Here is a 15,999-nt window from a genome sequence, read left to right as displayed (position 1 = left end):
AAAAATCTTTTCAATTTAATAAAATCTGACAGCAAATTTGCATCAATGAAATACAACTTAACCAAGCAACAATCATTGGTTATTTTTGTACATATGAACAACATTAATGAAAGAAATATTTTGTAAATGTAGATTTGATTGAAAAAAGCAAAAAAAAAAAAAAAAAGAAAGCAACAATCTACACGCAAGCAATAAATAAACTTAGTGAAGTTCATAAAACTATATAAAAGATGTGGATCAAATAAATTGTATTTAAGAAGAATTTAAAAATCTCTCTGCATTTGAGGATTTGTACATGGTTGACCAGCTGAACAACTTTATTAAATGTGGATCAAGTATATCTGAAGCTGTCACTTTTGAGTAAAATTAAGGTTTTACTCAGCAAAATACAAGTTTTTTCAACCAGAGGTTATGTACAGCACAAAAAAAATGGTGTAGCAGGCAACTGTAAAACCCATTGCCTAATCAAAATAATAACCAGCCGTGCAATTATTCTGAATGAATATCAAGTTATGCAGCCCATGTTCACACACTGGTGTAACTTAGATTTTGATCAGTGTTCTTAGAAGCGTATTATCTGTCAATTCAGGTTAAAAATACAAAAAAACAACAACTATCATTTCAAACAGAGGCACGGACCATCCAACTGGCCAAAGTATCACTCCGGTGTCCTTGTGAAATACACAGAGATTTTCTTCATGTTTTGTGGTGAGCGGATCGTCTGAAAATAAAATAATTCCATATTAATCTCAATAGATTTAAAGCATGCCCCTGCTTCTAAACATTAGCAACGATAATAAGGGACAGGCTGCAATCACCAAAAAAGTATTCCGTGCTGGCAGGCAGATTGTTGCCTTTGGACAGAGCTAGACTGGCAGCTTTTCCCTGCTTCCAGTCTTCGTGCCAAGTTAAGCTTACATGCAGCTCGCTCCTTTTCTTTGACATTTTTGCCTTCATTATTAGATTATGGACAGTATAAAGACGGACAGGAAATTTGGAGATAGCGATACTGGGGTATGACATTCAACAACAGTCCCCAGCCGTAATCAAAGCAGGGATGTTGTGTTATGTGTGGTAATTATTCATCTTAAATTCGCCCTGGAGATACACGAGCGATATCGATCAAGAACACAAATGTTTTCGTCTCTAATCTATTTTTTCCCCGACAAGGAAAGTTTCTCTCTACATGATAGAAGGACTAACGACGGACACAAGGTAAAAACTTCTGCAGCAGACATTTGGGTGCTTACCGGGGAAGCTGGCGCCCTGCCTTCTTGTTTCTTGGAGGAGCTGGGGCTTCTGGGAGCACCAGGGCTTCCTTGACCTTTCCTCATCTTTTGGCCCATCGCCGACAACCAGTCCTGTTCTCTGGGGGAGCAGTTCTCCTTGCCCGTCTGTCTCGACGAGGCTTCCACGTTGTCCTCGGCGTGACAGTCCGTTTGTGGGCGGCTCCCTTGAGCAGGGCAGCAGACCCCCGACAGGCCCCGGCTTCTCTTGGCCGCAGGGTGGAGTTCAGTAACACAGCCGCACTGTTCTGCCCCCTCGCAGCCTGCAGATGCACCGTCGCCGGTCTCCAGCCTGCGTTTGGCCCGTCGTTCTGTGGGAGAGGGGCCGCTCGCCGGGCTCTGGGGAAACGGGCTCAGCACCCTACGGCCCAGAGGACTGACCTGACCGGGGGAGCCGCGGCTAGGGGAGGACAACCACTGCTGGATAGAAGATGGCGATCTCAGGCGAACGGCAGCGGCCGTAGCCTCCTGTGAAGGGACGGGTGAGGTGGTGCTGGAGGGCAGAGGTAACGCAGCTCCACTGGGAGCGCAGGCGGCAAGCTGGGGCGACGCCAAGCCTCCAAGACTCTCTGTCCTCTGGATCTTGGCAGGAGTTGTTTCAGCTCTGATTGAAGGCCCTTAAAAAAAAAAATTAAAAAGCAGAAGACCTTTGAATGACACACATTTTGCATTCGTTGGGCAGGACAGTAGTGACTCCACATTTGCCCATTTCATGCTACAGTAAGGAAACAATATCAATACTACACCATTCATAGAAAGACATACATATATATATAATATATATATTAGTTACACAGTGGTCATGAAAGCTTTTATGCTTACTTGAGGGAGACTTAGGACCACGTGCCCAACCCACAAGGTTGGCCTCTCCCACTGAAGATTGCGCTCCATCCATTTCCCGGTGAAGCCTCCAGATCCGTACAGTGTGGTCATCAGAACAGGAAGCGATCTGCAAACCGAGCAGAGATTTAATCCATCTTGCTTGCTTATCAGAACCGCTCGGCATCACAGCAGGGAAAACAAGATCCTCACAATCGTGTAGAAAAACTAGGAACATAAAAAGGTTTCTCAGGTTACCTTGGTAAAATCAGTCGGGCACCATGCAACAGATGTCACTTCCTCGCTGTGGCCTTGGAGCATCACGGGAGGGTGCTTCGGATCAGAGATCTAAAATGGAAAAAAATGAGATCCAAGTTACTAAAATAAACGTCTACAATCCCCCTTAAACCGTACACACGCTAAAACATTGTATTGTGGCAACTAAAAATAGTGGCAGTACCTTCCAGACGTATGCGTTATTGTCACTTGAACCACTGGCCAAGAACTGGTCGTCTGGGCTAATACTGGACTTTACATAAAATGAGGAGTTCTCGTGGCCGCTGAAGACAGCCACTGTGGATGAAAACAAACAAACCAAAATATGAAAATCCATTAAGACAAATTCAGAAAGCAATAGAGCAGAAAAAAATAAAGAACATAATACAATATATGACAGGCGCCTCAATGAAATGCAAATGGTTGACGTTCAGAAAGAACAGAATGACTATATCCAGTTGATTCAGAGCTGATTAGTAGTTAGATTAGGGCTCCACATCCCTCCGGACTTCACATATTGAAAGCTCTGACTCAGAGATATTAGACAGAATCCCTGCATCACTACGTTCCCTCTCTCAAACGGTCTTGCCTTGCTTTAACCTTGGCTCCACATGAAGGCTAGAACAAAGATTACAGCCCCATCTAGTGATATGCAATGGTAATCAATTAACTGTAAAATGTTTATTTCGGTACAGATACACAATATCTGCAGTCGTGGTTTACCTGGAGTTGTTTTCATCCCGCTGACATTGAACATGTAGATATTATCATCAGTGCAGTTACTTATGACGTTGGATCTCGTGGAGTCCAGGACAAGTCCAGAGTAACCTGCAACACGTGCAAAACCACATTCAGCTATTCGTGCTCATTTGCAGATCTAACAGGGTAAACACGGAAAGCAGCTTTTGGTGCAAAACTAACCCAGACGCATGCGCATGCAAGAACCCGGGTACGGGTACGCCTGCAGTGGAACAGGTTCCTGTCGGTGTGCGGTGTAGTTCTTCCTCAGATCCCACATCTTGATCACCCTGCGTTTCCGACGAAGTAGAAAATAAACTCAATCATGCGATTCTATTTGCTTTCAAAAGGTGTCTTGGATACTGGCTTGACGCCGTTTCTTACCCATCAACAGCCCCAGAAGAGATGAGGGTGTTCTGATCCCGAAACAGAACCACTGTGACACTCTGCTGGGTGCCCTGCAAGAGAGAGGAGGACGCTCAGCGATCGGCGTCCCTTTTGAACGGCTCAACTGTGCACGTCATTAAAAGCTGTTGGGAGAAACTCACCACACTGGGAGCCATGCCACGCGTGCTGCTCCGCCTCTTCTTGGTTTTGGCGGGAGTGCTGGTCACCGCTTTGTTATGAGCACCGCTGATCTGTTTCACTGGTCTGTAGAAACCATCTGAGGAGGAGGAGGACCCAAAACACACGAGATCCCCTGAATAATCTTCACGCACTTTCCAAACGAGGCCTTGTTTATGTAACGGTTTGGAAATTAAGATTGGGGTCAGACAATACACAACACCGTTGTAATTTAAATGTCTATTTGATACCTTTTTTGCTGCACCTGGTGTCCCAGACTATAATATTTCCATCTCTGGCCCCAGTACAGAACACAGCTGTTCAATAGAAGACAAAGCATCATCGTGTGTACAACAAAGCATCATTAATGCAAAATATATTATATTCAAACAAAGTTTCCCAATGACTTGCATCCATCTACTTAACATTAAATACCTAAAACATACCGGACATTTTCTTGATTTTTTAATCCAATTACGTCTGTTTTTTACATCCTGGCAGTTACGAATATTACTGGTTATATAAAAGCAACGAGGGGAGAGTGATCAAAATCAAATGTCATACTACAATTAGAGTTTCCTTGTGTCGTATGAGAGAAAACAGGCAACAAGATACTCCAGAAACAGTATTTGGTGACCTGATTGTTTACCTTTCTCCCAGGGTGTGAATGCAACAGACTTGAGGCTACAGAGGTGACCCTTGAAGGTGCCCAACAGCTCCCCTGAGTTCACATCCCACAGCTTGGCCATCTGATCGCCAGCCGCAGTCACCTAAGGATGAGACATGACCCGTACAACGCATCTCAAACAATGCCGCAGATGACAAAAGGAGGACATCAACGAATGAGTCAAAATAATCTGTGTAACGATGCATTGATGCAGAATGCATTCAAAAGATGTCACAGAATTCATGAATTTGGAACTTACCAAGTGAGGTTCCCCTGGCACCCAGGCGATGTCAAAGACAGCGTTCTCGTGAGCCAGCCATTCTGCAAACATTCACCCACCTTTAGTCTGACGTTTTCCTAACGACAGAAATATTTAGAGAAAAAAAAATCTTTATACGTACCTTTAACAAGTGGCTTTTCCCGGCTCTCCGTGTTGTAGATCCTAACAATGCCTTCTTCATTAGCTGCCGCGAGGACGTTCTGCATGTTCCCTGCTGAAGAGAGATGCATCCGTTAAGACGGATAAATGGCAACGGCTCGTAGCTCTGTTGTGTGTCATCGGGGGATAATATATCATGGATGGGTGTGTTACCAGAGGAGAAAGCCAATCCAAACGGCGGCACGGAGTCACCCAGGCTTCCATAGGAGATGTGTTCATCGTGTCGGACACACTCGAAGCCTCCCAGTAGGGAGCTCAGAGGGTACCTGGGCCAGGGGTCCACAGGGAGGGCTGGGGAGGTCAGAGAAGAATCATCAGTATTGGTTATAGTTTTAGGACATGTTTCATGGCTGTGGTTCCTTATTATTTCATACGTTATGTTTAATAGGTACTTAATGGCTGGGCAATAACTCAGTACGATCCTTAGCTGGTGTTCATTGGAACTTGGTAAAAAACATTTTACCAAGTTCTGTTTTGAATAACCCTTTGGGATTTACAAACTGATTTTAGGAATCATAATTTTTAATCATAATAGAGCGCAATTTTGTGGATTGAACTTCGATATCTTTTTAGGATATGATTTGGCCCAGATTTTACATTACACATTACTGTAGTAAAATGTGCCTACCAATATTTGTGATGTTGATGTCACACACATTGGAAAAGCAACCGTTTTACGCGATTTAACACCACACCACGTTTACTTTTTGCTCGTAACCCCCACGTCAGTTCGGACTTTGGATAACGCTGAATTAGTCTGCCATTGGGAACAGAAATACCACCAAAGATCCAACTTTACAAAAGTCCAATAAAACATTAAGGTAAAGTTACATCAACCCTGATGTTAAACTAGTTTGATATTAGACAGCACTATAGACCGAAAATCCCCCCTCCCCGAATAATCCCAAACACATCTAACCATCTCACCGTTCAACCTTCGTCTGCCAGCTCCTCTGTCTACGATCGAGCGGAAAAGCATCCCGGGGCCGAGCGCTGCAACGGGGGCGATGTGAAAAATGTTCCAATGGCACGGAGAAGCTCGTCGGATTAGCCGGTGCTGGGCTATTTTCGCGCCGTTGCTGTTGCTCGTCTTTCCCGCGAACCGATCTTCTGCACACAGGCACCGAATCCCCCGCTGAACTGGCGCTCCCGGCTGCCATTGGTTGAAACAGCCACTTCCTCACAACGTCACATCCGCTTCTTTAGCAACGTCACACCCGCTTCCTTTGTGGTTGGTGTCCTGTGAAGTTTAGCACAGCTACCAATGGATCAGTGTGTCATTATATTGCCGACCTTTTCTGAATATATGTTTTAATAGTAAAGTGTTTTCTACTTTTTAAATCATATAACAGTTGCCCTTTGTTTGGATTTCATGTTTGCCGTCATCATGCTCATAACATGTTTAGGTATTAATGTCACATGTTTTAAGTGTTGATTACATTGCATGTTATATCACGTTGATGTCTATGATAAGAATAGACCAGGACTCTGATCCTACTGAGACAGAAAGCATCCCTGTTTTACACAGATGTGGGCATTTTTGGGTTCAACTATTCGCTAAAACAATACGCAGTATGTTGTATATTATTTTATAAGCAGAATGTTTAGTCTGCTTAAACGTAGTTTAAGACGTTTCGTGTTATTACAGCATTATAACTGGATAGTTATTGCAAGAAGAACTTAAATTGTATTCATTCAAAATGGATTTCATTTAAGAAAGACAAAGTTGGCCTCAAAACCGTAACATTTTACGAGCGCTTTATTGTGAAAAACTAAAACTAGACCGGAAACGCCTTTGCCGTAACAGCCGGTTCGACTGCGTCTAAATCGCCGCTTGTGCATGAAATGCTGACGGCTCCTCGGCGCCGTCACGGCTGTTTTTTTGTTCTGGTGAAAAACACAACTAACCGACCATGTCGCTGTCCACTGCGCGTTCTTTCTTGTCGGAGGCTTGTTATGGCGAACAAGAGCTGGACGCCAATTCCGCTCTCATGGAGCTGGACAAAGGTGCGTAACGTTAGCTAGGTTGCTAACAAGTTAGCATCGGTTGTAGTGTGCTCCTGTGTTTTGTTTATTCTCCGTGTGTGTGTGTGTGTGTGTGTGTGTGTGTGTGTGTGTGTGTGTGTGTGTGTGTGTGTGTGTGCTTGTTTTAAATGTTACTGTCTACACGAGGTCTCCCTGCTTTGTTGTGACCAGTGGAGCTGCTTCATTTGCAGGCTTGCGGTCGGTTAAGCTGGGAGAGCAGTGTGAGGCGGTGGTGCGCTTCCCCAAACTCTTCCAGAAGTACCCGTTTCCCATCCTCATCAACTCTGCATTTCTGAAGCTCGCTGACATCTTCAGACTCGGGTATGGATGCACAAAGCTTTAAAGAAGGTACAACTAACGTGTTAGTCAGAAGTAATGTGATGCAGTCTGTGACCAGATCAAATCAGGTATGGATGTCTCTAAATATTGCACACACCTTTCAATACTATGCAAAACAATGATGCATTATAATATATTACATAACAGCACACCTAACTACATCTTGAACAATTATTATACAGTTATAGTAAGAAGTAGTATAGTAGCGTAACATTTCATAAAGGTGGAATTGAGGTGCATTAGACAAAGAAACATTTACCTTTTCATAATGCATTTTTTAAAGAAGAGCATCGCAAGTGAGATTACTTAAAGTTGAATAGTTACAGCAGCTCGCATTTATACAATTAATGTCGCATATTGGGCAGAAATTTGGTGATCTGGTGACACAAAATATTTTCATACTATGAAAAACCATATATTAAACGACAGATTTGTTCATTAACAGTAAATAATCCTAAGTACCGTGTTTATGGCACGTTATTAGTTAAACTGGTTCAATTGTATCACAGATTTCGTCTGTTTCTTTCATTTCAGGAACAATTTTCTGCGCCTCTGTGTGCTGAAAGTAACTCAGCAAAGTGAGAAACATCTCGAAAAGATCCTCAATGTTGACGAATTTGTCAAAAGGGTGTTTTCAGTCATCCATAGCAACGACCCTGTGGCCAGAGCCATCACTCTGAGGTAATACCGTGGGATCTACCAACATCTGGTAATGTGTCACTCCTGTACAGACCTGACACCTTTTGTTTCTGTTCAGGATGCTCGGTAGTTTGGCCTCTATTATCCCGGACAGGAAGAATGCTCATCACAGTATTCGCCAAAGTCTGGACTCCCATGACAACGTAGAAGTAGAGGCTGCCATATTTGCCGCTGCCAGCTTCTCTGCACAGTCAAAGTAAGTGGAAATTGTTGTTTCGCCTGAGCTGTGGTGCATATGTATCGGATGACGTTTTGTATATAATACATTTATTTTATTTTTCAGAGACTTTGCAGCAGGGATTTGCAACAAAGTCAGTGAGATGATTCAAGGTAATATAATCTCTAAATGATACTTAGAAGGTTACAGATCACTTTTACTAGGACACAGGCTATCCTGATTACATTTTTTCCTTGAATAATGTTAAATATTCAAAACAACATTTTAATAAATATTGAGGGGTGCTAGTGTGAACAATGATTTCCACAGTAAAATAAATTCTCACAATTATCCTACAACTTTACATTTATTTTGAATACCACCTGAAGGAGTGTCTGAATGTCTCGACATTTGTAGCCGGCTCAAAGAGATATTCTGAGATATATTTTGTGTAGTCCCCAAATCACTCAATAGCCTTTAAAAGATTGGTGTCGGTAGGCTCTTTTCTGTCTTCTCTCTGTATACATGGCATCCTCTTATCTCTCAACCTCAGGGTTGGATACCCCAGTGGAACTGAAGCTGAAGTTGATCCCCATGCTGCAGCACATGCATCACGATGCCAGCCTGGCCTCCAGCAGCAGAGAGCTTCTGCAGCACCTGGTAAACTCCTACCCCTCCACCCCCTTGGTCATCGTCACCCTGCACACCTTCACCCAGCTGGCCGCCTCTTCCCTCATCGATATCCCAAAGCAGGTAAAACCCCGGCGAAGGCGTACCTCCTTGTTAAAGCTGTGTTATCGTATCGATACGGTTTCTCCTGCAGTCTATTACATCTGCAGTACACAATTGAGCCACATGAGGGAATCTGACCGTGTCTATTGGTCAGATTATTGTAGCCTAACTTTACATTTGATGTAACATGAAAGGTTAGCGTACATTCTATTTAGAAAAGTACTCTGTGTATTTCTTTGTTCTCATTTCTAAGGTATTACACATGTGTTTTCAATATCAAATAAAATGTTGTGTTATATCTTTTCAAATGTCTGGTTTATATATAGTGTAAGATGAGATGGCAATTAAATGTTCATGAACTTTTCTTTTTTGCACATATTTGCTGTTCTCACAATTTACAGATAAGGCCTGTTGTGAATATGGTTGCAATGGTTTTTAAAAAGTGGGTTTGCCAAAAAAAATTCTTTAGTGTTTGATCTAGGCGATGGACTTTTTATTTGATTCCTTTTCTCTACAGCTGCAGCTCCTCCTACAATACCTGAGAGACGACCCAAGGAAAGCTGTGAAGAGACTCGCAACTAATGACCTGAAGCTTTTGGCTAAAAAGGCTCCTCACCTTTGGCTCAGAGAAAACACTCAGGTAGACCTTCAGATTCTGACACTGTCATGTTGCCTCGATGGTGGTTTAATCTCTCGAATAAACCTATTGTGCCTCATCTCTGCAGACCCTCTGTGAATGTGCCTTGACCAGCCCGTACAACAGCTTGAAGCTGGGGATGTTGGCCGTCCTCTCCACCCTCTCTGGAACAATAGCAACCAAGCAGTACTTTCATAATTGGACAGGTTGTGTTCACTTTTAAATTACGTGTTTAATTAATGTTCTTGTGACACTGTGGATTTCTCATGTGTGGAAATTTATTTAGACCAGGATTCAATTGCTGTTATTTCTGTTGCGAAGGGAGGAACAACTCCCGGCTGATAGATTCTCCTCTCAAACATTCTCCTCAGGTGGCCCTTCAGCTCCCCCTCGCCTCACTGACCTGGTGAAACTGGCACAGGAATGCTGTTACCATAGCAACCTGGCCATTGCTGCTCATGGGGTCATAGTGCTCTCAAACATTGCCATTTCCTGTCCAGAAAAAGGTTTGTCACAGCAAGTCGCTCTGAGTTAGGTGTTTGTCTCACCGGCTGCTCATCAACAGCGTTAATGCCCACCGCTGTGAAGGCTTAAGTGTTGCTGTGTTTCTCCTCCTCAGATATAGTACAGTTGGAGCAGGACACAGTTTTGGGAGTGGAGTCCCTTCTGATGCTGTGCAGTCAGGACAGCAGTCCCGGCTCACAGGCCACACTCAAAGTAAGACTGCTTTATAGCCGAGGCAAAGGTCAGCGATTGGATGAATTGCATTTGTGTTTGTATCACATAGTACAGAAAACTCTTTTATTTTCTCCGAACACTTGCATCAAATGCCTGGTCAGATTTAACATATTCTTTGTTAAATTTCTGATTTAAATAGCAGTGCTAGGTGATGTGTGGCTGCTTGTGTTGGTAAAACATTAACGGTTTGGCTCCCTTTGGTAAATTTAAATCGTGTCACTTTTCGGGCAAAAACAAAAAGCAAAACAGTTTTGGAAGCCTTGCGCATCAAAAGCTAAATGCTGCTTTAGCTTTGATGCGCGGTGACAGCCGCAATTACCCAAACTCACTATGATCCACCGGCCTGTAATTTAACATGAGGGTGTTTTCCATCATCCCACCCGTCTCTGCTTTCCTTTTCCTACCCTAGACCGCCCTCACCTCATTGGTCAAGCTGCTGAAAAGTCGACCCCATCTCAGCCAGTCAGCGGTGGAGTTCCTGCTCTGCCAGCTCCATCTGTCCTGTGACTCCTCTCGCGTTCTCATGTGCCACGCGCTGGCGGCCATCGCCACCCACCTGCCGGTGTTGGCCGACGGTATGCTGGGGGATCTGGTGGACCTCTACAGAGTGGCCAGTCACTCCTCCACTGACAAGCAGCAAGAGCTCCTGGTAAGTTTAAGATTGGGGGGAATCGCGACACCGCTTAAGGACAATTAAGCTGTAATTGTGTGTTTATCTTTTGATCTGCGTATGCTAACGTCCTTTACAATTAGAAATGTGAGCCTAAGTATCACCACTCACCAACAGCTGCTTCAGACAGAGTAGCTGAAACGGCTTTAGCTTTAAAATGTTCTCATATTTATACTTTTGTCTCCGGGATTTCAACCCTCGTCCATCCCACGGCGTTTGCTGCAGGTTTCCTTGGCAACAGTGATTTTCGTGGCCAGCCAGTCGTCTCTGTCGGCTGAAGTGACGACTGTCATCAAACAGCAGCTGATGAACGTCGCCAATGGCTGGACGGTGTACCGCATCGCACGGCAAGCCTCGCGCATGGTAATCTCTGCCAATCCAGACCTATTATACAAAACAGCTGAATTAAGTATTAAGTCTTTTTTGTGTAGTTGGTTTGCATTGAACAGGGTCACGTCTGTCAAGTGATGAAGAAGCCGAAGTCGCACCACCAAATCCTGCATCATGAACCACAGTGGAACCTTCTATTCTTAATCTGCAGGGATGCCACGAGTTCTCCAGCGAGCTGTACCAGTGCCTGCGGACCCGCGTGGCATCGGAGCACTTCTACTTCTGGCTGAACAGCTTAAAGGAGTTCTCCCAGGCAGAGCAGTGCCTCAGTAGCGTGGAGGATGGAGACTACAGCGGAGCCTTGGGCGCCATCGCCGAGGCCCTGCGCTCCTACCAAAAGGGCATCGCATCCCTCACAGTGAGTAGAAAAAAAAACACACATGAATATACACTCCCTCCTGTTCCCAATGGTAGATGCTGCAAGCCGCTGGTGCTCAGGCTGCAGTGTTTTGTATTGAAGCCGATCTTGCCGCATCTGAAATAGCTATTGGATTAAATCCCCCGATGCCTGATTGTATCTCGTTAGACACTGTGACACCCTTCAACCGTTGTCTCCGCCCGCCATGATCTGATTTAATCCCTCCCTGCAGGCGGCCAGCACTCCCCTGAGCCCACTCACGTTCCAGTGTGAGTTCATCAAGCTGCGCATAGACACCCTGCAGGCCCTGTCGCAGCTCATCTGTACCTGCAACAGCTTGAAGACCAGCCCTCCTCCGGCCATCGCCACCACCATTGCCCTGACCTCGGGCAACGACCTGCAGCGGTGCGGCCGCATCGCCATGCAGGTAAACCGCTCGCGCTGGATTCACCTGGAACCAGGCAGGTTTTTACAAGTAAAGCACCCAAACAGTGGCCCAAGGAAACGCACGTGGCTCCATGTTGCTATGGTGATGGAATAGAACATGTTGAGTAAGAAACGTTGCGTCTACTATTTGATGTAGTTTTTCTGGTAATGCATGTACCACTAGGATGCAGCTGTCCCCTTGCAAACGCAAAGACGAGTTGAAATATTTGAACTTTGAACGGCATTGCCGTCTACAGTCTTTGCCGCTGGTATTTCCTGGCAATCATGTTGCGACATGCTGTAGCATACCTACTACGTGATTATTTTCAAAACATGACTCTGACATGTACCATTTCACCTGGACCTAAACCTAATTAGAGGACATTAAATGACTAATACCCCCCGGTGTCCACATGTCATTAACCATCAGGCCTCCGTGTTTCTTCTTTTCCCCAGATGAAGGTATGCATGGATGAGTTCAGGAGTCTTGCCGCTCGCTACTCTGATCTACACCAGTCGTCGTTTGACGCGGATTACGCCACCCTTCGCAACGTGGAGCTGTATCCTCACACATGCCTCAATCGCATCACAGTTTTGTCTCTCTCGTCAGCCCTGGTGTCTCTGCCGTAGTGTCTTTAACCGTCTGCTGCCCAGACAACAGCAGAGCTGTTTGCTTGTCTCCCACGTTATAGAAGCGCTGATACTGGACCCACAGGCAGCGAGGTGAGAGCTGGAACAGTTTAAATTAATTTGCTGGGTGTTTGGCCGTGGACATTTAGCCTCAATGTCATATCCCAATTTTCATTTCCATGTTTTAAAATAAGAGTGCTCGGTTGCGCCTCCATTGTCTAATACCAAGGCACAACGCCTCTTAAACATCTGCAGGAGACAAAGCTGAGGTTTTTAATGTTTAATTTCTCTGATTTTCTGCTCTGGTCTCACTCACGTAGCTCCTTCTTCTCGTGCTGTTTTACACAGTGTCTCATACTGAGAGGAATGCCGTCCTGTTTCAACCAACGACAGCATGGCGTGTGGTTGTAGATCACAACGTAATGAAAACAGATTCACTTTATTTAATTAGACAAAAAGACGCCATGTACTGGAGTGTTTTCTATGGAAAGTGCTCATCAATGACACACATCCCTGGAAGCTTTCTGGTGGCGGACGTCGGCCTCTAACAGATCTCTCTCTGTAATCAAGCTTTCAGGAGTATGGGAACTTGGGCTCGGTTCAGACAGAGAGTGAATATGAGCGACGGATGATGTCCGTCTTCACTCACGTGTTGGAGGAAGTGGAGGGCCTCACCCAAAAACACCCCCCTGTTTCCCATCTGGTAGGATTCCTATCGAATACCGTGTGATCACATTGGTGATGTTAACAATTTAGCTACACGGTGTCTAGATTCAAATTGACTTTTGTATAGTATTAAATATGTTGAGCAGCCGTTGATTGAGGCATGATGACCTGAACATTTAAGGAAACAGCGACAAACTTCTCATAATGTCAATAATTGTTGTCGTTTTGCAGCATACAGGTTGTCTCTGTGATGCTGTCATCGCTCTGCTCAAGGTCCCGCTGTCTTTCCAGAGGTATTTCTTCCAAAAGCTCCAATCAACCAGCATTAAGGTAGTGACACATTTAATATTCACTTTAATAAGAAAAACACAAAAATCAAACATTCCAATTTACAATGATAACGTTTACTATTACCAATGTATGATTTTTCTCTTTATTGGAGAAGTAAATGCAGTAAACTTTTGATCTTACTCTTACTCCTTTTATTTGTCCATGTCCAGCTGGCCCTCTCGCCTTCCCCACGGACACCGAATGAAGCGATCCCAGTGCAGAGCAGCCAGCAGCTGACTCTGAAGGTGGAGGGGGTGGTGCAGCACGGTTCAACGCCAGGACTCTTCAGGAAGATCCAGTCCGTCTGTCTCAATGTCACGTCCGTCTTGCAGAGCAAGGCGGGAGCTGACTTCAAGGTATCGCGCGCTTTTCTTCCCGTTTGGTTATGGTGCAGGTGGTGAGCGAAACAAATTCTCCTGCGCTCTTAGTACAGTGGTGTGAAATGTATTTGTTCTCTTGCATTTCTGGCACACTTTTTGGGCATAATTCAGATTGTCAAATAAAGATAATCGGTGTAAATGCAAAATGCAGTTTTTAAATGATTTCATTTTATTAAGGGGAGGAAGCTGGCCCTAATATATTAACATTTGTTTGGTAATCTGAAAACATTTTAAATGTGACACATATGCAAAAAAAAGAAGAGAGAAAACCGGAAGGGGGCAAATACTTTTTCACAGCACTGTATATAGACGTGTATATATGTATATTTTTCATGTAATCCAGCTCAATTCTGGTGTTCTCAACCCATGTAAACGGTGTTTAGCTTAATGCTGTATTAGTCCACAGCTCACGCCGTTCTGATGTCTGTGCTCCAGCTCGTTGTTCTGTCGCCGTTCTGACTATAGCACCGGCTCCCATGTCTGTCTCATCGCTCCCCTTTCAGGTTCCACTCGACACTAAAACCAATGAGATCGAGCAGCGGGTGGGACCCCACAACGACTACTTCAGCACCCAGTTCTTGCTCAACTTCTCCGTCTTGGGCACTCACACCGTCACCGTGGAGGCCTCTGTGGTGGATGAGAGTGGCACCGAGTGGAAGACCGGCCCCAAGACGACGGTGTCGGTCAAGTCCCTGGAGGACCCTTACTCCCAGCAGCTCCGCCACCAGCTGCAGCAGGGTGGGACGCAGCCGGCCCCACAGAGGAGCGCATATGCTCGCTTCTAGCGGATGACCTCCTACCAGATAGTGTTCTTGACCTGTTTTGGTTAAACCAAATATGTACATACTTTTTCATTGATTAAAAGACCAGATGTCATTTTAATGCTGCATATTGCTTGGATTCCTCCCCGGGTTATATTGGCCAGGTGTGAAGGACACTCGTTTATGTACATCTGCAGTCCACACATTGGCCTTTAATACAATTTAAAGGTTAAAGCGATCACCATGAAGGTCGGCCACTGGAGAAAGTTAAACGGGTTTTAATTCCCTGTGTAGGTAATTAATCCAATAGTATTTTATGTATGCGGACAATTTGGTATTGAAAGTCATCAATTCTACATATGGTGTAATACCATAGAGAGCCACTAGGGGACAGGCCAAGGTCACTAAATGTACATCATTGTCTAAAGAACAAGAAGAAAATCTAAATCGGTCATTTTCATACATATAACAACTTTAATACGTCCGCATCAATACTTCTTGGTTAGATATTTCTCATTCCTACGGTGTAACATGTAATATCACCTTTATAGAATTGTAACCATAAGCTTTTCAAATATCCGACAGCATTACTCTTTAGCTCCAAACTAGCATTACTCCCAACATACAATAATAGAGTACAAATTAACCATCGCCTTTGCCAGATAAAATTTAAATGAAATCTGTCGATTTTAAACGATGAAGCCGCGCACCCAAACCGGTGACGTAACGCAAGGAATAGCTCGCTGTCGGACGTGAGTCAGTAAGATTTAAGATGAAGTCATAGGACAGTCGCTGAATAAAAAGAGCGACCTTGTTCATGGATACTGAAATCATCAGCACTTGACATCAAGAGTCTGCGCACTTAACGGTTCCAAGCTGGCGTCAGGCGAGTCAAGTTAGAAAGCGCACAAATAGAAGTAACGTACCTTGTTTTCAAAATAAAATAGTTTACTGAACGTATAACATACGCGCTCACGCCACATGGAGACCAAGGTAGTGCATCTTTTAACGTACTCACTATGGAATAATAGTCCGAGCACATCCACATAAATAAATATTCACATTGGTCATTTTTATCTAACGGGTTCAGTATTAAGATTATTTTTTTCCAATTTCGTTTTCCAATTTGTATACTTATTTATACAATGTATGTTTGGTTTCCTCTTAGCGTTAAAATGCACTGATGGCGCTCATTCTTCACACAGTATCACATTGGATAATGATAATGTCATTGTCTTTTATTGAATGCACTATTTAAGTTATATATTAAGT

The 15,999-nt window shown here is 44.2% G+C and overlaps 2 protein-coding genes across 3 annotated transcripts; one reads left to right on the top strand and one right to left on the bottom strand.

Annotated features, from left to right (window-relative positions):
* On the bottom strand, nt 1–6,044 carry dtl (denticleless E3 ubiquitin protein ligase adapter). Of its 2 annotated transcripts, none has more exons than XM_040160557.2 (15): nt 5,717–6,044; nt 4,943–5,080; nt 4,752–4,844; nt 4,610–4,671; nt 4,333–4,453; nt 3,935–4,000; nt 3,668–3,783; nt 3,504–3,577; nt 3,303–3,409; nt 3,105–3,209; nt 2,566–2,678; nt 2,364–2,453; nt 2,109–2,235; nt 1,251–1,903; nt 1–721 (listed from the first exon to the last, which is right to left on the bottom strand). In XM_040160557.2, the coding sequence occupies exons 1-15, from the start codon at nt 5,766–5,768 to the stop codon at nt 659–661; spliced, it is 1,980 nt and encodes a 659-aa protein (XP_040016491.2). In that variant the 5' UTR covers nt 5,769–6,044; the 3' UTR covers nt 1–658. The 2 variants fall into 2 exon arrangements, with proteins under 2 accessions (XP_040016491.2, XP_040016492.2); XM_040160558.2 differs by having other exon boundaries at nt 4,752–4,841; nt 5,717–5,991.
* Nucleotides 6,045–6,556: 512 nt separating this feature from the next.
* On the top strand, nt 6,557–14,848 carry ints7 (integrator complex subunit 7). The gene is made up of 20 exons (XM_040160553.2): nt 6,557–6,796; nt 7,006–7,135; nt 7,688–7,834; nt 7,911–8,048; nt 8,136–8,182; nt 8,563–8,762; nt 9,259–9,381; nt 9,467–9,584; nt 9,750–9,884; nt 9,998–10,095; nt 10,526–10,765; nt 11,012–11,149; nt 11,328–11,534; nt 11,767–11,961; nt 12,417–12,520; nt 12,615–12,683; nt 13,161–13,293; nt 13,488–13,586; nt 13,757–13,942; nt 14,470–14,848. The coding sequence occupies exons 1-20, from the start codon at nt 6,703–6,705 to the stop codon at nt 14,749–14,751; spliced, it is 2,883 nt and encodes a 960-aa protein (XP_040016487.2). The 5' UTR covers nt 6,557–6,702; the 3' UTR covers nt 14,752–14,848.
* Nucleotides 14,849–15,999: the final 1,151 nt, after the last annotated feature.

Source organism: Gasterosteus aculeatus, chromosome 18 (genome assembly GCF_964276395.1).
Source record: "Gasterosteus aculeatus chromosome 18, fGasAcu3.hap1.1, whole genome shotgun sequence".
Classification (NCBI taxonomy): domain Eukaryota; kingdom Metazoa; phylum Chordata; class Actinopteri; order Perciformes; family Gasterosteidae; genus Gasterosteus; species Gasterosteus aculeatus.
Note: the sequence above shows the minus strand (reverse complement) of the source record. Positions and strands in the feature narration are given on the sequence as shown.

Excerpts from the sequence above, each read along its gene's own strand:
- ints7 (XM_040160553.2), top strand. The coding sequence starts at position 6,703 with ATGTCGCTGTCCACTGCGCGTTCTTTCTTGTCGGAGGCTTGTTATGGC. Across the intron at positions 6,797-7,005 it reads TCTCATGGAGCTGGACAAAG|GCTTGCGGTCGGTTAAGCTG; the intron begins GTGCGTAACGTT and ends CTTCATTTGCAG. Across the intron at positions 12,521-12,614 it reads ACCCTTCGCAACGTGGAGCT|ACAACAGCAGAGCTGTTTGC; the intron begins GTATCCTCACAC and ends TCTGCTGCCCAG.
- dtl (XM_040160557.2), bottom strand. The coding sequence starts at position 5,768 with ATGCTTTTCCGCTCGATCGTAGACAGAGGAGCTGGCAGACGAAGGTTG. Across the intron at positions 5,081-5,716 it reads TGGCAGACGAAGGTTGAACG|CCCTCCCTGTGGACCCCTGG; the intron begins GTGAGATGGTTA and ends TGACCTCCCCAG. Across the intron at positions 2,236-2,363 it reads GCCCGACTGATTTTACCAAG|ATCGCTTCCTGTTCTGATGA; the intron begins GTAACCTGAGAA and ends CTCGGTTTGCAG.